This window comes from Salmo trutta, chromosome 3, assembly GCF_901001165.1.
Source record: "Salmo trutta chromosome 3, fSalTru1.1, whole genome shotgun sequence".
NCBI lineage: Eukaryota > Metazoa > Chordata > Actinopteri > Salmoniformes > Salmonidae > Salmo > Salmo trutta.
This window is the reverse complement of record NC_042959.1, coordinates 55,811,998-55,839,810: the sequence shown is the minus strand read 5'-3', so window position 1 is coordinate 55,839,810 and position 27,813 is coordinate 55,811,998. Positions and strand designations below refer to the sequence as shown.

The window sequence follows — 27,813 nt, the reverse complement described above, 5'->3', positions numbered from 1 at the left end:
GCCATTGGCTGGCAGCATGGGTCCGATATCAACTTGCTAATGTAAGGATCACAATGGAAATAAGTTGCAAACTTGTTTGTGGTGATCTTAAACGTTGTGTATCCACTTACACAGCTCAGTTGTGTTTTCAAATTGTCAAATAAATAAAACCAAATCAAAATGTGCTGCCTTATAGCCACCAGATAAGTTTTAGCTAGCTGAGAACTAGAACTAAAGTAATGACACTGCCCTGTACTGATAAAATCCAAAGTTGCTTATCCGTCTACGACTAGTTGACCTCTGCTACACCTTTGGCACAGAGAGAGAGATGAAATACCAACTACAGGTATCTTTGGCGGAAGGCTTAAATCAAATCCCACATTTCATATAAAATCCTTACCTAAGCTTTAGGGTGTCTGGGGGTGTGTTGCAATGCTATCTACTTTCTGATCTTTCAGTCTGCCCTAACCCCCTCTCTTCAAAGTTGTTATCTTGGCACCTCTAAACGATTATCCTTATTGACAGGTCCTGCTTATCAGGCCAAAATATGTCAGCTGGAAGATTAGACCTGTCTTCAACAGCTGATGGTAAGGACATGTGCAATGATCTACTGGGTATGTCTTAACATGTCAAGGTAGGCATGACAAGGAAGTGTAGGCAAGCAATCTCCGGCGATAGGATAGATATGTATGGTAGACTGAGGATAACATCAAAGGGGCCAGCTACCCCAACAAAAAGCCTGGGGGGGCCTCTGAAATGAGATGTGTGTGTGAAGTTGTTTCAGCATTTCTGCTGCTGGCAACAATTTGCCCTTTGTTGATCCTTCTAGCTCTGACCACACACACATCTACAGTTCCAAAACATTTCCTGCCCCATTCGGCCAGTGTTTTGCCACTGCCACTCCACTATGGTAGAGGGAAAAGCAAGGCCACTGTTCCTCCTGCAGCTAGCCAGTGGTGCAAGCTAATACGACCCCTTTATGACCCCAGTTCATTTCACACATATGCTCTCTGACACGGACTGAGCTCCAATAGGGGGGTTGAAAAGTCCCTTAATAACCTCTTAGGGTCTTCTATCACCTCTTTTGAAACTTAAATGTGATTACTATCGATCAGATACTTTTACACAGCATTCCCCCCCGAGAACAATATTACAGTCATATTAGTATGATTGATCGTGCATCAAAGCGGGTCAGAGAAGGTCACACTTTCTTACAGTGTGCCCTAGGGCCATTACCTTCTGGTTACAGCCTAGACTGCATGGTTTCACTCAATTGTACAGTAAGAACAGAGAAAGGTGTGCCACCTCTTATCATGTCTATGTTAACAAATAAAACTCAGAATTCATCACAACTGTATCGGTTTCTCGAGTCCAAAAACACATCAGACATATTTATTGACCCTTGTTAGCTTTAAGGGTACAGAAATGTGCTCTACATGCACACACTGAATGAGAGGCTGCCAGTGGTAGGAGAGGAAGTGCTTATGTAACCCCTTCCTGTGTACCCTTCCTGTGAATCAGCTACCCCCGGCCAAATCAGTAGGCTGGGTCAGAGAGGTTAACCAATGGGGCACCAAGCTGCTGAGACAGGCACTTTAAAAACAAGAAAAACTTTGACAGGTTCGGTGAAAGGGGACAGAAGGGAGGTTATGGTTTTCAGTTACTGCACAGCGGAGATTGGGAGCGATTGATTATGAAAATCAGTTGGCGCGAGGGAGGAGAAAAGAGAAAAAGGGAGAGAGGAGAGGAGGAGGAAGAGGATGTGGACGACAATAAAAGGACAAAGAGGTGGTGACAGAGACATATTATAGGCATTTGTTTCTTCATTAGAGGCCTGTCTTTAGACTGCTGCAGTGGACAGGAATTAGAACTACATTTGTCCACAGCACTACATGAAGGAGGGAGGGAGTTGTAGTGTATAGGAGAAAGCCTCCGCACACTGCTGAATACTGGAAGGAACAGTACAGTGCCTCATGAGACTGACCTTGAGAATGATGTTAAAGTCACAGTGAATATCAATACATGATATACATATTACCAATGTTAACCATTCTAAGGCCCTAGTCTCTGATACAGTAGAAAAGCAAATTGACCATGTTTTTGCTTTGTTGTTTGACCCCCTATATTAATATTCAGCAAGAAGATTGCATGACAATTAATATGTGAATCATATTCCACACTATGTTTAATTGGAAGTAGACAGAAAGTGGACATAGATATTTTTATGGATAAGCATGATAATTGCATGAATAATGACACTGTCAAAATTGATAATTGGATGTTCTACTACAGGGCTGTATGTCTCTTTGGTCAGGTTACAACCTTGAAAATAAAACAAATAGACCTGATCATTTCAACCAGCTTTAGTCTTCATTCCAAGAGACAGTATCATCACACCACATGTCTAACAACACACAGAGGATTTGCACCTTTTCCAGGTCATCCTCTGTACCCCCCCAAAGCAAAACAAATAAACCTATTCTTGGCTACTGTCCCAGAATGCACTGGGCTGATTGACTGACAGGCTCTTTACTTAGGATGTTAATGGAGAAGGCGCTAGTGCATTTATATACATGTAAGCTAACCCGCTCGCTGAAGCCACGCCAGTAATAAATAATTCCTCACGTTGACAGGTTGCCATCTCTCATAATTTCCGGCAGACTGTGCCGACATATTTGCATTCGGCTCGGATTAAACAGCTGAGAAAATGAGCTCCCAATCAATTTTCCAAAGGAAAACACTGGGGTCCTGTTCACCCATTTCTCCCCCTACAGAAGATACTGCCATCCATCTAAAACAGACAAGAAGGTGCACTGGTCCTAGGGGAGATAACTCAGGATACAACCTGTGCAGGAACAGAAAGCCACAGCAAACCGCACACACAAACACACACACACACACACACCAATGACTGTATATAAACGCACGCATTCATACACACACAATCGTGAGTGCGCGCACACACACATGCGCGCATACGCACACAGTCATACACATAATAGCACCCAAAGATGCCTACACACACTTACTCAAAAGCACAGACTCACACACTTTGTGAAGAAAGTCACCCTAACGCACACGCTAACACAAGAAATATATGATCAGCGATATAAAGAAATTATCTATGGTTGTCAAAACAAATCATTAGCCTTGCGACCAACCCCTCCCTAAAAATGCATGAGTCAGCTGCTACGTTTGCATACCCATTGATGCACATTATTGATAGCAAAATGTTCAAGGCATTTCAATGAGGGAGCATTCATTCTTGAGGTTATCAGTAATAGAGAACGCCAAGAGAGGAGAAAAACATTAAAGAAACAGTCAAGACAGAACATCTATTAGATACCGTCAGTCTCAACCAGACCATCGGCTCAGGAAACAGCATACATGTGGTCATGTAGTCACAAAAACAACTTGAAGTCTGTTTTGTCTGTATTTTCTCCTGTATGATTTGGCAGCTTAATGCCAGGATGGATACCATTGACAAAGCAACGGTTTCATGAATGAATGCACCATGGTTTCTCTCTCACAGTGAGGGTGGCTCTGTTGGGTTGGTGCTATCAGGGCTAGACAGGTGTTATTCATAGGGCTGGCTTTATCCCTAATGCGATAAAGGAGTTTATTTTTGGAGGTCATTTCCTCCACTCAGTGTCTGGCGTAGTGAGTGGATCTGGGATATGGCCAGAGCTACCTCTAGTGGAGAGAAATTACAACTAACTTCATTCATTTGGAGTTGGAAAATGTTTGGTATGGGGTTCTTCTGTGCTATTTTTACTGAATGGTTGGGTAAGGCTGTTAATACACAACACGTTCACTTTGTGAGTGCAAAATGGTAGAGATCTGTTACAGTAACAGCAAGTTAATAAACTGTTCTCTAAAACAATACAGCCTTGCAAATGAAAATGACATAGAAAGTCATATCAAAGTGTAATAATTACAAATACAAATAATTGTCTGGAACAAAATGAGTTTATTGTGAAATTGGCTTGATGCTGCTGTGATGTTTAAAACACTGATAGAAAATAATCAGATACTGTAACCTGGAGGGTAGCCAATAAAGTTTCTGCTTCCAAGTCCAGAGACAGTATGAATGTGGCCTTGAATAGGGTACATAACCTGTTGGCACAGACAAATATTTGGCTGGATAAATTAAAACTGTGCCTTGGAACAGCAGCAGTTGCCAAACATAGAAATTGAAGCCATTAATCACTATTGCTGTGCCCATAATCCTGTCTTTCCTAGGCCGAAATCTCAAAATCTCCCAATGTACATAAAGAAGATGGGCAAAGACTTCTATGCTGTTCCAGGTTGACATGACATGGACAGCTAACTGTTCCCTTTGTATCATTCAGGTGTTGCTTGACTGAGTGGTTTTATGACGAAGGTTCAGAGGAGACCCCAGTGGTCGCTGGTAAAGCGTTGACAGTCATTCAACCTCTCCAGGCCCACCAGGGTGATGCCATCTGGGCTGACCTTTGACCCCTTGCCGGCCTGCCTCAGGAAGATGCGGTCGAAGCGCAGGCGTGTGGGGAAAGGGAGGTCATTGTTGTCATTGGTGACACAGTCCCAGGTGTACCGGCAGTCTTCCGGCTGGCCCAGGGACTCCCATACGTCACAGATGCTCTCGGGTAGACCGCCCTGGTTCTTCACCTGGAAACACCCACAGACACGTTGCAGACATACACGCATGATGTACATGTCAAACACATCACTCCCTCTCTCCCTGTCTCACCTCCCAGTCCCTGAGGTTGGTGTCTCCCCCAAAGATGACGCTGTTGTCCTGGGGCTGCTCCCTCATTGTCTTCCACTCCGTCCTCAGCTGGTTCTGGCGTTCCAGGGATTTGGGCTTCATGCTCTGCATGTGGGACGTCATCACACACAGCGGATGACCAAGGAAAGAAACCTGGTCCACAACAGAGAGAGCAGAGAGACACTGAGTAAGGGCAGAATCGTAACTTGAGATCTGCATGTGTAACTTGAATATCTGTGCACATTTTCTATTACTTAATGAAATTTGATGGAATGAGAGACGACAGGAAAAAATAAAGCAAGGTACAGAGAGAGTTCTTACATGGGCCATAAGCAGGTTTCTCCTCATCTCTGTGGTAAGGTCATTCACTATGCTACTCTCCAGAAGTTGAACTCTGGACTTCCTCAGCAGTATGGCAGTGAAATAGCTTCTGTCACTACCTGGGATGGACCGTATCACCATAACACAGGAAGGATAACCATAAACACAGTACATAATTACAGTCATATAATCCACAATAGCATTGATGTAATACTGAGAGATTGATTATTAAAAAAAATATTATTAAAGAAAAACAGATTTTTATGTTATTGCTTATCCGGCAACACATGATATGGCTTCAGAACCTGCTGTAAAACCTGGTAAATTGGTGAAATAACCTCTTGCAGTAGCACAATGTCAGGATGGTACCTTTGATAAGGGAATTATATAATAAAGGTAAATGAATAAAGAATCCAACCCTGTCACGTAACCAATTAATAATTAGTAGTTATGTAGCAGGTATAATGAATAATTAAAGTACTAATCGAAAGGCCCATTAGGTCTAGTAGAGGCCCGGGACAAAATTAAATGTGTGTGGGTGTGTTTTAGTGGGCCTAAGATAACAACAAGTAGACTGTGATTGACCCGACAGCTGAGGAACTTTGAGTAACTTAGAGAAGGAAGGGAGTGACCCTCAAGGTCTCTCTAATCAAGGCTTATTGATTGTTAATTATTATCATTGGGATAGAAAATTCCACTGACAACCTTCAAGGGAGAAAGAACATGAGAAATCAACACAACGCTATTTCACTGCTTAAGATGTTGTTTAATGAATCGTAAACATATAATTTTGTTCTGTGACTTGACCAGGCAGTTAATGAAGAAAAATAACATTGTTTTTGATGGATAATAAAGGTTCATATGTGCAGTTTTAAAAGGGAGGGTAATTATTTATATCCGTTACAAAAGTGAATGAGAAAATTGTGCCGAAGATGAATCTAGGACAGACCTCAAAAGCAATGGGCCAAAATCTCATTAACTGTGACGACTCTCTCCCTCCTATTGGTCACAGCTTCTCTCCACACAGTGGGGGGGGGGGGTTACGGGAATGACACACAAACTTCTCATCCTAAAATCTATATGATGAAATGTGTTGTGTGTTGATGTGACTCACTTGATCAGGTAGTCCAGTAGCCTTGAGAGACGTTCCTTGATATCGTTCAGGTCCAGGCCATCTATGTTCCAGGTCAGAAGGGAACGTTTGTTTGGATCTCCTTTTTTCTTAGGTTTGTCCTCATCTGGAGATGACTGTGATGACTGATCTGGCTGTTTAGGTAATAACTGTTGTGGAGATGACTGATCTGACTGTTCTAGTGATGACTGTTGTGGAGATGACTGATCTGGTGATGACTGGTGTGGAGATGACGGATCTGGCTGATCTGGTGAAGACTGTTGTGGAGATGACTGATCTGTGGATAACCGGGTTGGAGGACCCTGATCTGGGTGTGATTGGGCTTGAGGTGGCTGGTCCTTTGACTGGGTTAGGGAGAGATGGTCTATAGGTGGTTGTGCTAGGTTAGGGTGCACTGGATTGGGTTTCTCTGGTTGGGCTTGATTGGGTAGCGCTGAAGGGAGCGTGGCTGGGTTTTGATGCCCTGTAGGTGGTTGGGCAGGGTTACATTGTGCTGGTTTGGGTGTCTCTGGTTTGGGTTGCTCTGGGATAGGTTGCTCTGGTTTGGGTGTCTCTGGTTTGGGTGTCTCTGGTTTGGGTGTCTCTGGTTTGGGTTGCTCTGGGATAGGTTGCTCTGGTTTGGGTGTCTCTGGTTTGGGTTGCTCCGGGATAGTTTGCTCTGGTGTAGGTTTCTCTCGATTAGATTGCCCTAAGGGTGGGTCAGCTTGCACTGATGGGGATTGGGCTGGGTTAGATTCCTCTGATTGTGGTTGAACCAGGACAGACTGCAATGGGGCAGATTTGTCCATCTCTCCCTCCTTGTCCTCCATCTTCTCGGCACTCCTCTTTTTCTTTCCTCTCTTCTTCTTTCTCCCCTTGGAATTTCCAGGGGCTGTAACCTGTTGGAGGGAGTCACTCGTCTGATTCTTATTGCCATCTGCTGGCCTGTTTATGTAGGTGTCATAAGAGGATCTGTACCAACTCTGTTGATAGTCCTGATTTAAAATCACATAAATATATGGATTAAAACAAGTATCAGACATTAAGTCAATCTGGAAAATTTCAAGAACTTTGAAAGTTTCTTCAAGTGCAGTCGCAAAAACCATGAAGCGCTATGATGAAACTGGCTCTCATGAGGACCGCCACAGGAAAGGAAGACCCAGAGTTACCTCTGCTGCAGAGGATAATTTTATTAGAGTTACAAGCCTCAGAAATTGCAGCCCAAATAAATGCTTCACAGTGTTCAAGTAACAGACACATCTCAACATCAACTGTTCAGAGGAGACTGTGTGAATCAGGCATTCATGATCGAATTGCTGCAAAGAAACCACTACTAAAGGACAACAATAATAAGAAGAGACTTGCTTTGGCTAAGAAACACGAACAATGGACATTAGACAGGTGGAAATCTGTCCTTTGGTTTGATGAGTCCAAATTTGAGACTTTTGGTTCCAACCACTGTGTCTTTGTGAGACGCAGAGTAGGTGAACAGATGAGCTCCACGTGTGTGGTTCCCACCGTGAAGCATGGAGGAGCAGGTGTGATGGTGTGGGGGTGCTTTGCTGGAGACACTGTCTGTGATTTATTTAGAATTCAAGGCACACTTAACCAGCATGGCTACCACAGCATTCTGCGGCGATATGCCATCCCATCTGGTTTGTGGGACTATCATTTGTTTTTCAACAGGACAATGACCCAAAACACACCTCCAGGCTGTGTAAGGGCTATTTGAACAAGGAGAGTGATGGAGTGCTGCATCAGATGACCTGGCACCCACAATCACCCGACCTCAACCCAATTGAGATGGTTTGGGATGAGTTGGACCGCAGAGTGAAGGAAAAGCAGCCAACAAGTGATCAGCATATGTGGGAACTCCTTCAAGACTGTTGGAAAAGCATTCCTCATGAAGCTGGTTGAGAGAATGCCAAGAGTGTGCAAAGCTGTCATCAAGGCAAAGGGTGGCTACTTTGAAAAATCTCAAATGTAAAATATATTTTGATTTGTTTAACACTTTTTTGGTTACTACACAATTCCATGTGTTATTTCATAGTTTTGAAGTCTTCACTATAATTCTACAATGTTGAAAATAGTAAAAAAAAAGAAAAACCCTTGAATGAGTAGGTGTGTCCAGACTTTTGACTGGTACTGTATATTGAAGATATATCGTCCCCCTCCCCTGATATATCCCGCTGGCGACAATCCCTCCACTTGCATGGAAGGCAAGACACCGAGGCCAGGCAGTGATGGTGAGTAGCATGACATGACCATCCTTTCCCCGAATATCAGTGCGCACTAAGTTTGCTCAGCTGCGGATCAAATTGCTTCTCGAGACACACCACCACCCAGCCGGCTGCGCCCAAAAGAGCTACAAATGATGTCTACTGGGAACAGCGGAGAAGGATGGTACAGTAGCTGGCGTGAACAAGACAGTGGCAACCCAGCCGAGCAAAGCGTATTTCGACTGCAGTGTCTGAGCGCCGGGAAATTACACCCCCTAATCTGTTTTATCGATTGGAACAACGACGCTCACCTCTAACGCTATTTGGATACATTTTTGCGCCCTTTATCCTTGGTGAGTGTCTCACGTGTAGCTACATCTTTCGCAAGTGCTGTATGAGGTGTGATGAATAGTTGAACTGCTCGGTAGTATCTATTTAAATTCGATATCCTGTTGTAGTAGGCTACACATTCAAACCATGTTATCCCCTCAACAACCGTGAGGTTAGTAGGCTAATGACGTTAGCTTCTAGAATACTGTAGCAGACCCCAGTCTAGAAAAAAAGTTGGTTGCGTCAATATCAAAGGCCTCATCAAACCCTTTCTCTCGCCGAGGGTAGTCGCTGTCCTTGGTGGTGAAACAGCGTTTTATAATTAGGGGATTGGGAGAAAGTAAAGGAAATCAGCTTGTTGACTTTATTGGATGTAGTGTTTTAGTGCGACCACACATTACCAATATGTTAGGTTTACTCATGATTCATTGATTGATTAGTTATTTAGAGCCTTCTATGGTGTCAGCTTATTCAGTGACTTTCTCAGCATGGTATACAAAAGCCCAGATAATGGGATCAATCCTGAGTTCAAATACAGTGCTTTGTCCTGAGTTCAAATACAGTGACTAACAGTGACCCTTGATCTGTAGCCCTATATTAGAATAACACTTTATTCTAACCACTACCCTTAACAATTAGCTGAAACATAAATATGATAATTGTTTACTTACACAGTAAGCAGACGCAACAGACCAGTAAGCACACAGCAGGGTGACAGTAGTAACAGGTTCCCACCAGTAGAGTCCACCATGGGAGGTATGGGCAGAGAGCAGTGCTGTGTCATCCTTGCCAAGGTGGCATGTGGCATTACACTGAGTCACACACCATCCACTCAACATGAGGCAGGAGGATACTGACGGTCATTCTCTGTGGGTAGGAGAATCCATGTAGCTTTTGTGAGTATCAAAGTGGTCATTGGTAGATACAGTAGGTGATGTGATTATTTGTATTATTATTATTATCTGGGACAATGTGTAATGTTTCTGATTTCTTCTGTGTTCCAGGTTTAGATCAGTCTGTCTGGTGCATCATGCAGACAGGAGCTCACCTGCTTCTCTGTCTCCTCCTGCACTATGTGGAAGGTTAGGGGACATCTTTAAAGTGACATTCTTGTGACTGTGCCTCATGTTAAATGAATATTTTTGCTGTGTGTTCTATGTTGTATTGTAGTATTCATAAAGTTAACAAACAGCAGTCATGTTTGGATGGCAGGCAGGCTCAGGGTAGGCAGAAGTCAATAATCCAGAGGTGGGGCAAAGGTACAGGTCGGCAGGCAGGGTCAGGGTCAGGCAGACGGGCTCAGTCAGGACAGGCAAGGGTCAAAACCAGGAGGGTGAGAAAAAGAGAGACTGGGAAAAGCAGGCACTGAGGCAAACCGCTGGTTGACTTGACAAACCAGACGAACAGAGAACACAGATATAAATACACAGGGGATCATGGGGAAGATGGGCGACACTTGAAGGGGGGTGGAGACAATCACAAAGACAGGTGAAACAGATCAGGGTGTGACACCCATGTTGTTAAAAAGACAATGGTTTCACTGAGAGATGCTTTTCCTGGGTTAAAATGAACAATTAGTAACAGGATAATGAACCCAAATGTGCCCTTTAAGTACCTCCAAAAGCTTATTGATTCATTCTAAAAGTGGCAGTATATTTGGGTGATGTTTACCAGGATCAGAGCAGCAGAAGAATTACGCTTGCTGTTATAGAGTCCATTTGTTCATTATCGTACACTCGCCACTGTGTTGTGTTCAGTGACACAAAGAAAGCAGCTGATGCCTTTTCCCTCAGTTATCAGATGATATTGTTGAGAGCTAAGATGTGAGTATACCTAGGCTCACAGTATCAGTGAAGTGATCGCTGAATAATTAATGCTACTTTTCCTCTGTTTAATGGTTCCATCTGGTTAATGCCTTAGTGGAGCATGTTGGAAGGCGACTCTTCCCACTGTGAAACAAGCTGATTTTTATTGCTGACTTTTACTGAATGTAAGCAAAGTATAAGCAAAAGCTGTTTGACCATATATCTCTGTGCTCTGTACCATAGCTGCAGAGGTGTCACAGTGCTGGCAGGTTGCGACCTACTCAGAGGCTGTGGTCTCCCCGGCCCTGAGGAGCAGCAATATCTTGCGGGTGCCGGTCGTGTCATCTCTGGCGCAGTGTGCCGGGGCGTGTTGTGATCTGCCCGGTTGTAACCTGGCCTGGCTGTTTGAGCGTCGCTGCTACATCCTCAGCTGCCAGCAGAGGGAGAACTGCCAGCCCAGACAGAGACCTGGAGCTGATTCCTATATGGCCTTCCTGCAGAGAGGATCCGCCCAGACCCTGCTGCTCCAGTCTCTGGTCAGGGGGGAGCCCTACCCCAGTCGCTGGAGGCCCCGCCCCTCTGGGGACGTGGAAGCCCTGAAGGACCTAGCCCTGTTAGATGGGACCCCGATGGATATTGATGACCCAGGTGGGATGGGTTTGGAATACCCTGAGAGGAAACTTGGCCCTGAGGATAACGGTGGGGATCTTCTAGATTGGCCTGCAGCATCGGAAGAGAGGGATGGTTTCAACCGATCGGAAAGTGAAGGCAGGCTAGTGGGGCTGGGATTTGCAACAGAAGGGGCTGAAAGCAGCCTGCCCAGTCCTGGGGCGACTGTCAACCAGGGGGCACCCCCCAGTGACCCCACGTCTGGCGCTACACCTGAAAACAACCAAGTAAGTTTCAGATGGAACAATGGGCAGGAATCATGACGCAACAAGAAATGATGGCATGGAAAGGGTTTCAGGCAGTATGAGGACCACATGTTTGCCAGGACATGGTGGAAATGATACTGGGTTACATAGATGTTTTATGTTCCATTGATCCAATACAGTGATAGATTTAGCTCACAATTAGTGGACAAACTGGCCATGAAAAAGCAGTCTGTCTAAATTAAGGCAGATAGTTGGAAATATCTCCTGTAAAGACAGCTGGGACATTTTAAATAGGGTTACTTCCCTGAGGTATGATAAACGGTCACCCAGCTGACAGTCTGCATATATATGTGTGTGTGTGTGTGTGTGTGTGTGTGTGTGTTATTACAGTGGCATTTTGCTGACTCAATTGCTCTGTAGTCACATTCACTCAGCGCGTCTGACCTTCACGTATCCTTTGAGGATAGGACATACTGTAATCCACATAGCTTCTCTTGCTAATGTAGGCTTGTCAGCCATTCCCAGGAGGGGGATTCGGAGGGTGATTTGGAGAGAGGGTTAATTTGGGAATTTGCAATACAGATTCTTTATTAACAAGTCTTGTTTTATTAATATAAATAGTCATGTATTTGCTGTTGTTTTCATTGAAGGATAGTGAACTACAGAACACATCCTTGGCCAGCTCAAGGCCAACATTCACACCCAAATCACAGAATGACAGTGTTCACTCCTCCCAACCGAGCCAAATAAGGACTTCCCATCCTACTAAAGCCCCATCTCATCTGTCCAGTACTGTACCCCTGACCACATCCACACAGACAGGTATTGCAATGTGTTTTTGTTCATTGGATTTTTTTTTTAACCTTTATTGGTGATTGTAGGTAGTCTTTCATATTCTTTGTTCCCCCTGTTACATAACCTGTTTCTATCTCATATTTTCTTGTTTTATTCTCAATCTCTTGTTTCTGTATAATCTGACAATCCTGTAGAGCGAACGTTGCCCAGTAACACAGTGGCACTGGTAGCCTCCGTCGGCCCAGAGCCCCAAACTGGTACAGTCACAAAAGTCACAAACACAATGGTTTTTACAAGCATGATCTGAAGTTTTTCTCCTGGATTAATTAGAAAGGGCACACAGCAGTCACACATTGCTGACAGTCCTAATGGACGGACTATCTCTTACCTTACAGCGGCGAGAAGGAACCAGACCCCCAAAGCCGTCACCCTCCCAGTAACCCAGGTCGTGTCACTGCCAACCAGCTCAACCATCATCAACGGCAGCCGTATGTATGAAATAGTTGGCTTTGGATGGTGACTAACCTTACCATAATTGTACTATTTACTTTTAGAGTAGGCCTACTAAAGATAAATATATATCAGATGAAGGATCAGTCACAGCTCCGATGTACCATAAAACAGACTGATATGAATACAAATACTACACACTGACTGTGTGTGGTTAATGTGAAAGTGTATTTTCAAACTAATAGATGCTGCAAACCTAAACTTAAAAGCAAATGTTGTTAGTGCTTGTGTGTGTATGTGTGATTGGCTACGTGGCTGGGTGCAAATGCATATGAGTAAATATCAATGACTCTAGACTTCTTCTGGCTGGGAGGGATATTGAAGAAGCGTTTGGATTTGGAGTTCTACTCGTTCCATCTGGCTGGCTGCTCTCTTCTGTCCTTTGTTGATAGACGCCTTATCTGATGTACGGGCAGAGCCCCCTTCCATCTGGCTGGCTGTTGTCTTCAGTCTGCTGCTGCCGAGGGCGGGTTTCGCCCCGTCGCAGCTTGAAGATCACTTTAGGCCTCTGCAGCGTGCTCCATTTCTTTTCCAGGTCCTTTCTTTTTATTTATGTATTTTTTTTACTTCCAATCTTTTAATTTCTTTCTTTGTTATGTTGTTCAGCTGCTTCTCTGTCAGTGGGCAGGAAATGTGGCCAGGCACCTGACTGGCACTGCCTTCCACATGCTGCACAGCACTCTGGGACACGACTGGACACTGTGAGGCCCGCTGGGATAGCTTAGGACATGACACAGCCATCTGAGATGAGCCTAGACAACCAACCTTCCTCAGGATCATCCCGATTTCATTGGGGTTGATGGGGTCAACAAGCAGGACTCATATAGGACTTTAGCCTTTTGGGGCTTTGACGGGTGGTGCAGTTCACCAGTAGCCAAGAGATGGAGCTGTGACTAGGCTTTTGCCCTTGGAGACCAGCGATTTTGACATGTAGGCCACTGTCACGTTGGACCCAGTGATTCACCTCTGACTTAGATATATGAAATGTGGGGAAAATGCTGATTTCAGTTTACAAGCAGAATTTAAACTATTTCTTATAGCTACAATACATACTGTTTGCTTGACATAGAAAGACTGTGAGGACTTGTGGGTTATACCTAATGAACATTAGAACATATTTTAACAGAATGGCTTTCAGGCCAAGCTAGCCTACTTTAACATAACCTTGGGGTAGCACTTTAAAATAAACAATGTCAAATACTGAAAAAAAGAGATGCTAGAACAAAACTTCCCAATGAAAGAGGGCAACAGGGAAGCGTGTATATTCTACTTCTAAATGCCTTATAAATGAACAATTACTGTATTATTGTAAACAAAATAAGCTATCTGTTTCAGATATCGTGTAATTGAATAATTTGCATATAATACTATATAGCTGGGGTGGCAGGTAGCCTAGTGGTTAAGAGCGTTGGGCCAGTAACCGAATCCCAGAGCCGACTAGGTGAAAAATTTGTCGATGTGCCCTTGTGCAAGGCACTTAACCCTAATTGCTCCTGTATTTCGCTCTGGATAAGAGTGTCTGCTAAATTACTAAAATGTAAATGTAAGACCATTAAATTGAGAAATGGTTTTTGCATCAGTGTGTTCTTTCATTTCCAAATTTGTAACAACCTCAATAAATAATTTGTTTTAGCTGTTGGGTTCATGTATTATCTAAATATTTATCATCATGACAGTCCCCCAAAAATGAGAAATGGAAAGGAGAAATGTTCCCCTGTGGACGTCGAGATGCTGCTGGACATGGTGTTGATGAATCAGTAGAGGGCAGTCTTCCTCTTGTCACCAGAGCAGTAGTATCAGACACATGAATGAACATTACAGATCAAGGAGTTTAGTCTAATATCAAAATACTGGACTAAGAGCATTTAGGGCATGTACACTCAAATGCTCCAACATTTATTGATGTGAAACAAAAACAATGTTCCAATCGAGGACGAAGATCTATTTTGGGTTGAAACATTGTCTTACTGCTGTATTTAAATAACGTTAGCCAGTATTTAAATCTGTTGATGAATTTGAGTCTGCAGGTCCTATCCAATTATTTGACTGCGAATTCTATCAAGCACCCACCTAATGAGATATCATGCGCATCCATTTACAGAATAGATTTGGCCTATATTATGACTATCTTGTGTTTGATGGTCCCTCACAGAGAGTACTGATGATGGAGTGATCATCAGCCACCACTGGGAGCAGGTTGGAGGTCCATCCATAGAGCTTGGAGCTTTCTCGGACACACAGATTCTCAACCTATCCAACCTTGCCCCTGGGGAGTACACGTTCAGGTATGGATAGGACCTCTGTGGCCTAAACTTAGGGTCCAAATCAATTTCATCCCAGTCAATTCAAGCCTGAAATTCAAATAGTGAATGAAATAAATAAATAAAATAGTTTGGGTATGCTGCTCTACCATGGAACAAAGGTCAGACTGCACTGATAGTTACAGTGCACGGTCTCTATTAATCATAGTTGGTGTTTAACAGGAATACAGGACCAAAGGTTTTCTGCCTTTAGATAGTTATATCTTCCCTATAAAAAACCTTAGCTGACATTCTTTTTAAATGAAGCCTCATGGAAACGTGACATAGATACTGTGTAAGCCATTACCATCAATGTTTCCCCCACCACTACAATACAAGCGTACAAGAGTAGCTGGATTCATCTTGATTTTTTCCAGGTTGACCATTACAGATTCTGCCGGGTTGTCAGACTCCACCACGGCTACAGTGAAGGTCCTTCAGTCAGTGGAGAATGACCAAATGCCCTACCCCAGCCATGTCACTCCCACCTCCAGCCCTGGCCTTGCTGCTACCCTGGCCCACAGGCAGGATGACCCTACTGCAACTACCTCCTCTGTCAGTGCCTCTGTCACTCAGAAGACAGGTAAATGACATAAAGACAGTATTAAGATTATAACAGAGTATCAGATATGTTCTACAACATTGGATTGTCCTCAGGCAGTTTACTTCAGGCATTCCTTTACCTTAGTCCACCTAGTAGTAAACCCAAGGGTACCAAAACATGAATAGGACATGTTTCAAGAAATTACCTGTTTTGCTCTGTCCCATAGAGATCAAAAGCACCCCCATAGCTGAGGTCAAGGAGTCAAACGGAGCCCCTGTGGCTATAGTGGGTCCTAACAGGCAGCTGACCCTCCCAGTGATCAGCGTCACCTTGGACGGAAGCAGCAGCACCGATGACCACGCCGTCACCAGCTACCACTGGGACACCATCAGGTACCAACGCTGTTCATATAGGTCAAAGGTTGAGTCCAGAAAAGTCTATAAAGATATGAAGAACAAGCTGAAGAGCCTTCTCACAATGTCATGTTCTGTGTTGTTTTGTAGAGGTCCTCCAGGGTCAAGGACAGAGGGTGTGGACAAGCCCATAGCCATAGTAACGGGCCTCAGAGCGGGCCGCTATACATTTAGTCTGACTGTGAGTGACCAGGAAGGGCTGAAAGACAAGGCCTTGCTCACAGTCAGGGTTCAAGAGGGTAAGAAAACATAGGTTGGCATTTATTGGGATGACTCATGTACTGGAGGCAGCTCTGCAGAGTGGTCCCTAGCTGGCACAGCCACAGAGCAATAAAATGTGATTTTAAACCTTAACCACACTGCTAACCCTAATGCCTAACCCTAACAATAATTCATGACAAACATCAACCTGCTAAGAAAACACACAATGCTTCAAACACAGCAAAACTGTTCAAAACAAGATGAGACATCATCACCCAGGCTGGTTGAACATGATGGTATTCATCTACAGCCTGTCCATCCTCCCTCAGCCAGAAGCCTTCCACCTGTAGCACATGCCAGCGGCAGCCACACCCTCACCCTGCCCAACAACTCCCTGGTGCTCAGAGGCTCAGTGAGGGATGGTGACCCAGCCAAGGTGCACTTCCTCTGGGTCCGAGACAGTCAAAGCCCTGCTGCTGGGGTGAGTGAGAGGAATCTTGATACTTAGGTATATGGTAAATATAGTTTGAACTTGTAATATGCTGTTAGCTAAACTGGTAGGAAGTAGGAACTACTTTAAGGTAGGAACTAGTCTGTCCTGTCGTTCCCCCAGGACGTGCTGTATGGTTCAGAGCAGCAGGCCTCCCTGTACCTGGCCAACTTGGTGGAGGGGACCTATCTGTTCCAGCTGCGTGTCACAGACACCCAGGGACGCAGCAGCACCGCCACAGCCACCGTGGAAGTGCAGCCAGGTAGATGTGTGTGTGTTCTCAGACTGTGTTTCCCCATCTCACAGCAGACGGGGCAAACAAGTATGTCGTCCTCTCAGGACCGATGAATGAACATAGCTCACCACAGTTGCTCTCTCCATCGCCAAAGAACCGGCGAATGAGGTTCTCTGTCCAAAAGGGGTCACAGACACACTCCTTGGTGATTGGGTCCCACGGCCCGAGCAGCGGAGCAAGCACACTGTGTGGGGGGTGGGATGAACACCAATACACAAACAGGATCAGCATACACCACAGCAGAGGACAAAGACAGACCATGACGAGCATTAGGAGGAAGAGCTGAACGGCACGTACAGCATATGTGTGTTCTGTCAGAGTGTGTATGTTCTCAGACAGTGTGTGTGTCCACAGACCCTGGTGGTCGTGAGGAGGTGGAGGTGGAGATGTTGGTGGCGCTGGCCCAGGTGAGTGTGTCACAGAAGGACACAGTGCTCAGACAGTTGGCCGCACTGCTCCACGTACTGGACAATGACATCCACCTCAGGGGCCTATGGGGACACTCAGATATCAGGTACTGCCCAACGCAGCAAACACATACAAAGCACACGTTTTTTTTTACACATTGTTCATGTGTATTCTGTGTGTGTTTGTGTGTGTGTAGCACAGTGCTGAGGTTCTCAGTGCAGGGCCCTGAGGGGCCAGTCCTTAGTCCTAAACTGGCCAGTGTGCTGCGTGGTCAGCTGCTAAGGGAGAAGATTGACTATCTGCTCTTCAGAGTCCGTCGAGTGGATACAGTCAGTGAGTACCACAACACAGAACACCACATCTTACCTTATCTTACCATATTATATCAAAGCCTGTTACAATGTTATAACAACATTATAGACCATATTTGATTATATTACATGAGAGGTTAAATTAGACTAGATGACATCTCATCACTTGGTGACTAAGAAAGCTGTCTGTCTTTGTCCTCTGCTGTGGTGTATGCTGATCCTGTTTGTGTATTGGTGTTCATCCCACCCCCCACACAGTGTGCTTGCTCCGCTGCTCGGGCCGTGGGACGTGTAACCCAATCACCAAGGAGTGTGTCTGTGACCCCTTTTGGACAGAGAACCTCATTCGCCGGTTCTTTGGCGATGGAGAGAGCAACTGTGGTGAGCTATGTTCATTCATCGGTCCTGAGAGGACGACATACTTGTTTGCCCCGTCTGCTGTGAGATGCTACATTCACAGTGCCAGTCCTTTCTCTATTCTGTTTGGCAGAGTGGCGGGTTCTCTACTTCATCCTGTCCTTCTTCATGGTCATTGTCTTCATCGTGACAGTCACCTGGACGTGTGTCTACTGTTGCAAAAGGTGACCTTTCCTTTCTTGTTCAGACACACAGCAATGTCCTATATAGATTTTATGATTAGCTGTTTGTTAAAGGCCCAGTGCAGTGAAACATGTGATTTCCTGTGTTTTATTTATATATATATATATATATGTGTATATACACTGCTCAAAAAAATAAAGGGAACACTTAAACAACACATCCTAGATCTGAATGAAATAAATAAGTTTATTAAATACTTTTTCCTTTACATAGTTGAATGTGCTGACAACAAAATCACACAAAAAGAATCAATGTAAATCCAATTTATCAACCCATGGAGGTCTGGATTTGGAGTCACACTCAAAATTAAAGTGGAAAACCACACTACAGGCTGATCCAACTTTGATGTAATGTCCTTAAAACAAGTCAAAATGAGGCTCAGTAGTGTGTGTGGCCTCCACGTGCCTGTATGACCTCCCTACAACGCCTGGGCATGCTCCTGATGAGGTGGCGGATGGTCTCCTGAGGGATCTCCTCCCAGACCTGGACTAAAGCATCCGCCAACTCCTGGACAGTCTGTGGTGCAACGTGGCGTTGGTGGATGGAGCGAGACATGATGTCCCAGATGTGCTCAATTGGATTCAGGTCTGGGGAACGGGCGGGCCAGTCCATAGCATCAATGCCTTCCTCTTGCAGGTACTGCTGACACACTCCAGCCACATGAGGTCTAGCATTGTCTTGCATTAGGAGGAACCCAGGGCCAACCGCACCAGCATATGGTCTCACAAGGGGTCTGAGGATCTCATCTCGGTACCTAATGGCAGTCAGGCTACCTCTGGCGAACACATGGAGGGCTGTGCGGCCCCCCAAAGAAATGCCACCCCACACCATGACTGACCCACTGCCAAACCGGTCATGCTGGAGGATGTTGCAGGCAGCAGAACGTTCTCCACGGCATCTCCAGACTCTGTCACGTCTGTCACGTGCTCAGTGTGAACCTGCTTTCATCTGTGAAGAGCACAGGGCGCCAGTGGCGAATTTGCCAATCTTGGTGTTCTCTGGCAAATGCCAAATGTCCTGCATGGTGTTGGGCTGTAAGCACAACCCCCACCTGTGGACGTCGGGCCCTCATACCACCCTCATGGAGTCTGTTTCTGACCATTGAGCAGACATATGCACATTTGTGGCCTGCTGGAGGTCATTTTGCAGGGCTCTGGCAGTGCTCCTCCTGCTCCTCCTTGCACAAAGGTGGAGGTAGTGGTCCTGCTGCTGGGTTGTTGCCCTCCTACGGCCTCCTCCACGTCTCCTGATGTACTGGCCTGTCTCCTGGTAGCGCCTCCATGCTCTGGACACTACGCTGACAGACACAGCAAACCTTCTTACCACAGCTCGCATTGATGTGCCATCCTGGATGAGCTGTACTACCTGAGCCACTTGTGTGGGTTGTAGACTCCGTCTCATGCTACCACTAAAGTGAAAGCACCGCCAGCATTCAAAAGTGACCAAAACATCAGCCAGGAAGCATAGGAACTGAGAAGTGGTCTGTGGTCTCCACCTGCACAACCACTCCTTTATTGGGGGTGTCTTGCTTATTGCCTATAATTTCCACCTGTTGTCTATTCCATTTGCACAACAGCATGTGAAATGTATTGTCAATCAGTGTTGCTTCCTAAGTGGACAGTTTGATTTCACAGAAGTGTGATTGACTTGGAGTTACATTGTGTTGTTTAAGTGTTCCCTTTATTTTTTTGAGCAGTATATATAGTACCAGTCAAAAGTTTGGACACACCTACTCATTCAAGGGTTTTCTTTATTTTTACTATTTTCTACATTGTAGAATAATAGTGAAGACATCAAAACTATGAAATAACACATATGGAATCATGTAGTAACCAAAAAAGTGTTTAATAAATCAAAATATATTTTCAGAGATTCTTCAAAGTAGCCACTCTTTGCCTTGATTACAGCTTTGCACACTCTCGGCATTCTCTCAACCAGCTTCACCTGGATTGCTTTTCCAACAGTCTTGAAGGAGTTCCCACATATGCTGAGCACTTGTTGACTGCTTTTACTTCACTCTGCGGTCCAACTCATCCCAAACCATCTCAATTTGGTTGCGGTCGGGTGATTGTGGAGGCCAGGTCATCTGATGCAGCACTCCATCACTCTCCGTCTTGGTCAAATAGCCCTTACACAGCCTGGAGGTGTGTTGGGTCATTGTCCTGTTGAAAAACAAATGATAGTCCCACTAAGTGCAAACCAGATGGAATGGCGAATCGCTGCAGAATGCTGTGGTAGCCATGCTGGTTAAGTGTGCCTTGAATTAGAAATAAATCACAGACAGTGTCCCCAGCAAAGCACCCCCACACCATCACACCTCCTCCTCCATGCTTCACGGTGGGAACCACACATGCGGAGATCATCTGTTCACCTACTCTGCGTCTCACAAAGACACAGCAGTTGGAAACAAAATCTCAAATTTGGACTCATCAGACACAAGGACAGATTTCCACTGGTCTAATGTCCATTGCTTGTTTTTTATTTTTATTTTTTATTTCACCTTTATTTAACCAGGTAGGCCAGTTGAGAAGTTTTCATTAACAACTGTGACCTGGCCAAGATAAAGCAAAGCAGTGTGACAAAAACAACAGTTACATAAATAAACGTACAGTCAATAACACAATAGAACAATCTATGTACAGTGTGTGCAAATGTAGAAGATTAGGGAGGTAAGGCAATAAATAGGCCATAGAGGCGAAATAATTACTTAGCATTAGCATTACTTAGCATTATTTAGCATTAACACTGGAGTGATAGATGTGCAGATGATGATGTGCAAGTAGAGATACTGGGGTGCAAAAGAGCAAGAAGATAAATAGCAATATGGGGATGAGGTAGTTGGGTGTGCTATGTACAGATTGGCTGTGTACAGGTACAGTCAATAATCGGTAAGCTGCTCTGACAGCTGATGCTTAAAGTTAGAGAGGGAGATATAAGTCTCCAGCTTCAGTGATTTTTGCAATTCGTTACAGTCATTGGCAGCAGAGAACTGTAAGGAAAGGCGGCCAAAGGAAGTGTTGGCTTTGGGGATGTGTGTGCTACGGGTGAATGTTGCTATGGTGACCAGTGAGCTGAGATAAGGCGGGGCTTTACCTAGCAAAGACTTATAAATGACCTTGAGCCAGTGGGGTTGGCGACAAATATGTAGCGAGGGCCAGCCAACGAGAGCATACAGGTCGCAGGGGTGGGTAGTATATGGGGCTTTGGTGACAAAACGGATGGCACTGTGATAGACTACATCCAGTTTGCTGAGTAGAGTGTTGGAAACTATTTTGTAAATGACATCGCCAAAGTCAAGGATTGGTAGGATAGTCAGTTTTACGAGGCTATTTTTGGCAGCATGAGTGGAGGCTTTGTTGTGAAATAGGAAGCGGATTCTAGATTTAATTTTGGATTGGAGATGCTTAATGTGAGTCTGGAAGGAGAGTTTACAGTCTAACCAGACACCTAATATTTGTAGTTGTCCACATATTCTAAGTTAGAACCATCCCGAGTAGTGATGCTAGTTGGGCGGGCGGGTAGCAATCGGTTGAAGAGCATGCATTTAGTTTTACTAGCATTTAAAAGCAGTTGGAGGCCACGGAAGGAGTGTTGTATGGCATTGAAGCTCATTTAGAGGTTTGTAAACACAGTGTCCAAAGAAGGGCGAGATGTATACAGAATGGTGTCGTCTGCGTAGAGGTGGATCAGAGAATCACCAGCAGCAAGAGCGACATCATTGATATATACAGAGAAAAGAGTCGGCCTGAGAATTGAACCCTGTTGTACCCCCATAGAGACTGCCAGAGGTTCGAACAACAGGCCCTCCGATTTGACACACTGAACTCTATCTGAGAAGTAGTTGGTGAACCAGGCGAGGCAGTCATATGAGAAACCAAGGCTATTGAGTCTGCCGATAAGAATGTGGTGATTGACAGAGTCGAAAGCCATGGCCAGGTCGATGAAGACGGCTGCACAGTACTGTCTTTTATCGATGCCGATTATGATATCGTTTAGGACCTTGAGCGTGGCTGAGGTGCACCCATGACCAGCTAGGGAACCAGATTGCATAGTAGAGAAGGTACGGTGGGATTCGAAATGGTCGGTGATCTGTTTGTTAACTTGGATTATGGAGGCTTCCGATGTTAACATGCTTGAAACCAAGGCTTTTACGGTTACAGAAGTCAACAAATGAGAGCGCAAATGAGAGCGCCTGGGGAATGGGAGTGGTGCTGGGGGCTGCAGGGCCTGGGTTAACCTTTACATCACCAGAGGAACAGAGGAGGAGTAGGATGAAGGCACGGCTAAAGGCTATAAGAACTGGTCATCCAGTGCATTCAGAACAGAGAGTGAAAGGAGCAGATTTCTGGGCGTGGAAGAATAGATTCAAGACATAATGTTTTGACAAGGGTATGGTAGGATGTGAGTACAGTGGATGTAAACCTAGGCATTGAGTGACAATGAGAGAGGTTTTGTCTCTAGAGGCACCTGTTAAGCCAGGTGAGGTCACCGCATGTGTGGGGGGTGGGACAAAAGGGCTATCTAAGGCATATTGGGCAGGGCTGGGGGCTCTACAGTGAAATAGGACAATCACTAACCAAAACAGCAATAGACAGGGTATATTGACATTAGGGAGAGGCATGTGTAGCCGAGTGATCATAGGGCCCAATGCGTAGCAATAGGTGAGTCAGGGAGCCGATTCAGTAGTCGCTACTACTCTAGGCGAGCTGGAGACACGGCGATTCAGACAGCTAGCGGGCCGGGGCTAGCAGATGGGCCTTCAGCGACGTCGCAATGGAAGAGCCTGTTGAAACCACCTCGGACGATTACATCGGCAGACCAGTCGTGATGGATTGGCGGGGCTCCGTGTCAGCAGTAAAGGGTCCAGGCCAATTGGCAAAAGCGGTATTGTAGCTCAAGAATTAGCTGGTGGATCTCTTCGGCAAGCCGGGAGATGGGCCTAGCTCAAGGCTAACTGGTGCTTGCTTTGGGACAGAGACGTTAGCCAGGAGTAGCCACTCGGATTGCAACTAGCTAGCTGCGATGATCCGGTGTAAAGGTTCAGAGCTTGCAGTAGGAATCCGGAGATGTGGTACAGAAAAAGCAGTCCAATATGCTCTGGGTTGATATTGCACTGTACAGACTGGCAGGTATTGACCGAGCTGAGGCTGGCTGATGTCCGAGTTAACGGTGAAGACCGCTAGCAGTGGCTAACTGACTACTAGCTAGTAGCTAGTTAGCTGGCTAACTTCTGATGGGGGTTCCGGTTCTAAAGTATAAAAATAGCAGATCCGTACCACATTGGGTGAGGCGGGTTGCAGGAGAGTATATTCAGTCCGCAGATGGAAAGTGAGATTAAAATATATACTAAATATATACAAGAGAAAACAATATATAAAACTATGTTTACACGGGATGGGACAAGAGAAAACACAAGCCCAACTGCTACGCCATCTTGGAAAATCAAGGTGTGTCCAATACCATGTTTCTTGGCCCAAGCAAGTCTCTTTTTCTTATTGGTGTCCTTTAGTAGTGGTTTCTTTGCAGCAATTTGACCACGAAGGCCTGATTCACACAGTCTCCTCTGAACAGTTGATGTTAAAATGTGTCTGTTACTTGAACTCTGTGACGCATTTATTTGGGCTGAAATTTCTGAGGCTGGTAACTCTAATGAACTTATCCTCTGCAGCAGAGGTAACTCTGGGTCTTCTTTTCCTGTGGTGGTCCTCATGAGAGCCAGTTTCATCAAACCGTTTGATGGTTTTTGTGACTGCACTTGATGAAACTTTCAAAGTTCTTGAAATTTTCCAGATTGACTTAATGTCTTAAAGTAATGATGGACTGTCGTTTCTCTTTGCTTATTTGAGCTGTTCTTGCCATAATATGGACTTGGTATTTTACCAAATATGGCTATCTTCTGTATACCACCCTTACCTTGTCACAACACAACTGATTGGCTCAAACGCATTAAGAAGTTAAGAAATTCCACAAACTAACTTTGAACAAGGCACACCTGTTAATTGAAATGCATTCCAGGTGACTACCTCATGAAGCTGATTCAAGAGTGTGCAAAGCTGTCATCAAGCAAAGGGTGGCTACTTTGAAGAATCTGAAATATATTTTGATTTATATTGATATTGAGATTTTTGTTTCCAACTGCTGTGTCTTTGTGAGGCGCAGAGTAGGTGAACGGATGATCTCCGCATGTGTGGTTCCCACCGTGAAGCATGGAGGAGGAGGTGTGATGGTGTGGGGGTGCTTTGCTGGGGACACTGTCTGTGATTTATTTCTAATTCAAGGCACACTTAACCAGCATGGCTACCACAGCATTCTGCAGCGATACGCCATTCCATCTGGTTTGCACTCAGTCCCACTATCATTTGTTTTTCAACAGGACAATGACCCGACACACCTCCAGGCCGTGTAAGGGCTATTTGACCAAGACGACGAGTGATGGAGTGCTGCATCAGATGACCTGGTCTCCACAATCACCCGACCTCAACCAAATTGAGATGGTTTGGGATGAGTTGGACCGCAGAATGAAGTAAAAGCAGCCAACAAGTGCTCAGCATATGTGGGAACTCCTTCAAGACTGTTGGAAAAGCAATCCAGGTGAAGCTGGTTGAGAGAATGCCGAGAGTGTGCAAAGGCAAAGAGTGGCTACTTTGAAGAATCTCAAATTGAAAATATATTTTGATTTGTTTAACACTTTTTTGGTTACTACATGATTCCATATGTGTTATTTCACAGTTTTGCTGTCTTCACTATTATTCTACAATGTATAAAATAGTAAAAATAAAGAAAAACCCTTGAATAAGTAGGCGTGTCCAAACTTTTGACTGGTACTGTATATATACAGTATATCCACACTGAGGTTGGAATAATACTGTGAAATTGTGAAAATTATGATAATGCCATTTTAGTGTAAGAGCTGTTTGAAAAGACTGCCTGAAATTTCTGCCTGTTTTGGTTGGATGGGGTTTCGGCCTGCCTGGTGACATCACCTGGTGGTAAATTAGTTAATAGACCAATAAGAAAGAGAGCTCCAAACCTCTCTGCCAATAACAGTGAGTTTTCAGTTTTCTCCTCCCCAGTTAGAAAATCTTGCTTGAGAAATGGCTATTAGCTAAGAAGCTATTTTTGTATCTTTTAGACTATTTGAATTGAAAACGATCACAGTAAGGTACTTGTTACCTGGAAATGATTTGATATTGAGATTTCGTTTAAAGGCTGCATTGGAATTTTAGTAGAAATGTGTTTTGTTTAGGAGGAGGCGCACTAAGGTCGGGAAGAAAACCAAGTACACTATACTGGACAACATGGACGAACAGGAGAAAATGGAGCTGAGGCCCAAATACAGTAAGTGTCTTATTTTTCATTCAACACATTTCAAACATTTCCTGTGTTTGGTGACCCTGCCATGATCTACCCGGTCTGTCCCCATCTCAGACATCAAACACAGGAGCACAGAGCACAACTCCAGCCTCATGATGTCCGAGTCAGAGCTGGACAGTGATCAGGACACCATCTTCAGCCGAGACCGACCGGTCCGGAGCAGAAACCGGACCAATGCTCAGGCTGCCCGCAACGGGAACACCTACGGATGAGCAGGAATGCACAGAACTGGGGTGGTTATTGTACAATATGAGTGAAACCCACTCTTGGGATTATGGCCGGGGTGCACAGCTCGAGTGCCATAGTGTCTGCTTGTTTTCGGTCTCGTCTTCTATTCAAATACTGGTTTCGACCAGATGTGTACTTTCTATGACATTCATTGGACAACTCAGCACCAGGGAGATGTGAAAATCCAAAGGCCGTAGGCAACTAGAGTTGGGCATCCCTGAATTCTGGGAACTAACAGTTGCATTGAGTTTACATGCATACAGACTGTTTGAATAATTCGACACTAAGGATGAAGGTGCTCTTTGTGAGAAAGAAGCACAATGAGGTTCTGTGGCCTCACATACTTCTACAGATAACCAGATTGGTGAATGTACATACAACTATGCATACTAGTCTACCGACTACTACTGACCTTTAACTTTGCCTTGTTATCCAATAATGTTTTTTTACTGTCATTATTTTATAGGAAATGGAGACAAGCCCAACCCTGGTTGAGCATCTGACACCTCTCCTGTAAATGATTTGACAAATTGGATTTGTCAAAATGGCTTGATGGAAAAGTCTCATAATTCTTATGTTTAGTACCCAAAGTCCATCTTGTGATGCTACTCGTGAATCATTTAATCAGAATTTAACTCAATTTATGTGATCTCTCTCTGAGTGTCTTGGACTTTGACACAATACAACACAGCATTTTATTGTATTTGAACTACTGTTTTGAGTTAGCACACTTGTCCTCCAAACTAGTTGTATAGTTTTGGTATCTTCCTCCTTTTAAAGCTTCTTTATGCTAAATAAGCATAATGGGTCTTATAAATGGGTCCGAAGAAACATAACCAGGCATTTCATGGGACAAGCCATAAAGGTGCCAAAATGCACTATAAGCCTGTGGCTAACAGAGACCCTATTATATCCAAGTACTTGGTAATGCATCCTTTCGTCCTGCCCTTTGTAAGATCTATTATCTAACTTGAACATGGTGGGTAACATACTTTCAATCATTAATTCCTTTGCGTAATGATGGATTCCCCCTCCCCCCTCCAGTGTCAGAGAATGTCTGATTACATGAGTATAGTGCAAAATAATTAGGACACAGTTTAAGGGTTAAGAAGAGGACAGATGAAATTGATCATTAACATTACTTTACAGGACAGGTAGCCATTGATGGAATGGATCAAATACTTGACATTAAAGCAACATAAGCATGTCCAATGGTTGCTTTACATTTTCTTTTTCCCCGTAAGGGACTGGGGAGATATTTCCCCAATATGGACAGAAACACTAACTGCCATGTTATATTCATGGATTTTTCCCATTACACCACACAATTTTTGGTATTTGCTTTGTTTACTAATTACAGCTACCAATGTTTTTACAGATAATATTGCCAAAATTAAACAAATGCATCAAATCAATGAACAGTGTTCTGAATTCTGTCATTTTCTTTCCTGTCCAAAATGAGTAGTAAGATGTAAGGCAGTTTTTCCCAACCCCGGTCCTCCGGTTCCCTCGACAGCACAGCGTTTCCCAATCCCGGTCCTCCAGTTCCCTCGACAGCACAGCGTTTCCCAACCCCGGTCCTCCAGTTCCCTCGACAGCACAGCGTTTCCCAACCCCGGTCCTCCAGGTTCCCTCGACAGCACAGCGTTTCCCAAACCCGGTCCTCCAGGTTCCCTCGACAGCACAGCGTTTCCCAACCCCGGTCCTCCGGTTCCCTCGACAGCACAGCGTTTCCCAACCCCGGTCCTCCGGTTCCCTCGGCAGCACAGCGTTTCCCAACCCCGGTCCTCCGGTCCCCTCGGCAGCACAGCGTTTCCCAACCCCGGTCCTCCGGTCCCCTCGGCAGCACAGCGTTTCCCAACCCCGGTCCTCCGGTTCCCTCGGCAGCACAGCGTTTCCCAACCCCGGTCCTCCGGTTCCCTCGGCAGCACAGCGTTTCCCAACCCCGGTCCTC

At 44.8% G+C, this 27,813-nt stretch overlaps 2 protein-coding genes across 5 annotated transcripts; one reads left to right on the top strand and one right to left on the bottom strand.

Moving 5' to 3' along the window:
• Positions 1–4,166: 4,166 nt before the first annotated feature.
• On the bottom strand, positions 4,167–5,261 carry LOC115164993 (tyrosyl-DNA phosphodiesterase 2-like). The gene is made up of 3 exons (XM_029717988.1): positions 5,051–5,261; positions 4,712–4,882; positions 4,167–4,629 (listed from the first exon to the last, which is right to left on the bottom strand). Exons 1-3 carry the CDS (start codon positions 5,234–5,236, stop codon positions 4,366–4,368), a joined length of 621 nt encoding a protein of 206 aa, XP_029573848.1. The 5' UTR covers positions 5,237–5,261; the 3' UTR covers positions 4,167–4,365.
• Positions 5,262–8,331: 3,070 nt separating this feature from the next.
• On the top strand, positions 8,332–27,275 carry kiaa0319 (KIAA0319 ortholog). 4 transcript variants are annotated; one of them, XM_029741351.1, is made up of 18 exons: positions 8,332–8,733; positions 9,715–9,792; positions 10,759–11,411; positions 12,041–12,212; positions 12,380–12,442; positions 12,581–12,673; positions 14,848–14,980; positions 15,373–15,578; positions 15,766–15,931; positions 16,043–16,191; positions 16,483–16,634; positions 16,767–16,905; positions 17,293–17,452; positions 17,543–17,679; positions 17,916–18,038; positions 18,148–18,238; positions 25,504–25,595; positions 25,686–27,275. In XM_029741351.1, the coding sequence occupies exons 2-18, from the start codon at positions 9,741–9,743 to the stop codon at positions 25,841–25,843; spliced, it is 2,739 nt and encodes a 912-aa protein (XP_029597211.1). In that variant the 5' UTR covers positions 8,332–8,733; positions 9,715–9,740; the 3' UTR covers positions 25,844–27,275. The 4 variants fall into 4 exon arrangements, with proteins under 4 accessions (XP_029597211.1, XP_029597201.1, XP_029597192.1 ...); XM_029741341.1 differs by having other exon boundaries at positions 8,344–8,407; positions 25,507–25,595; XM_029741332.1 differs by having other exon boundaries at positions 8,344–8,407.
• Positions 27,276–27,813: the final 538 nt, after the last annotated feature.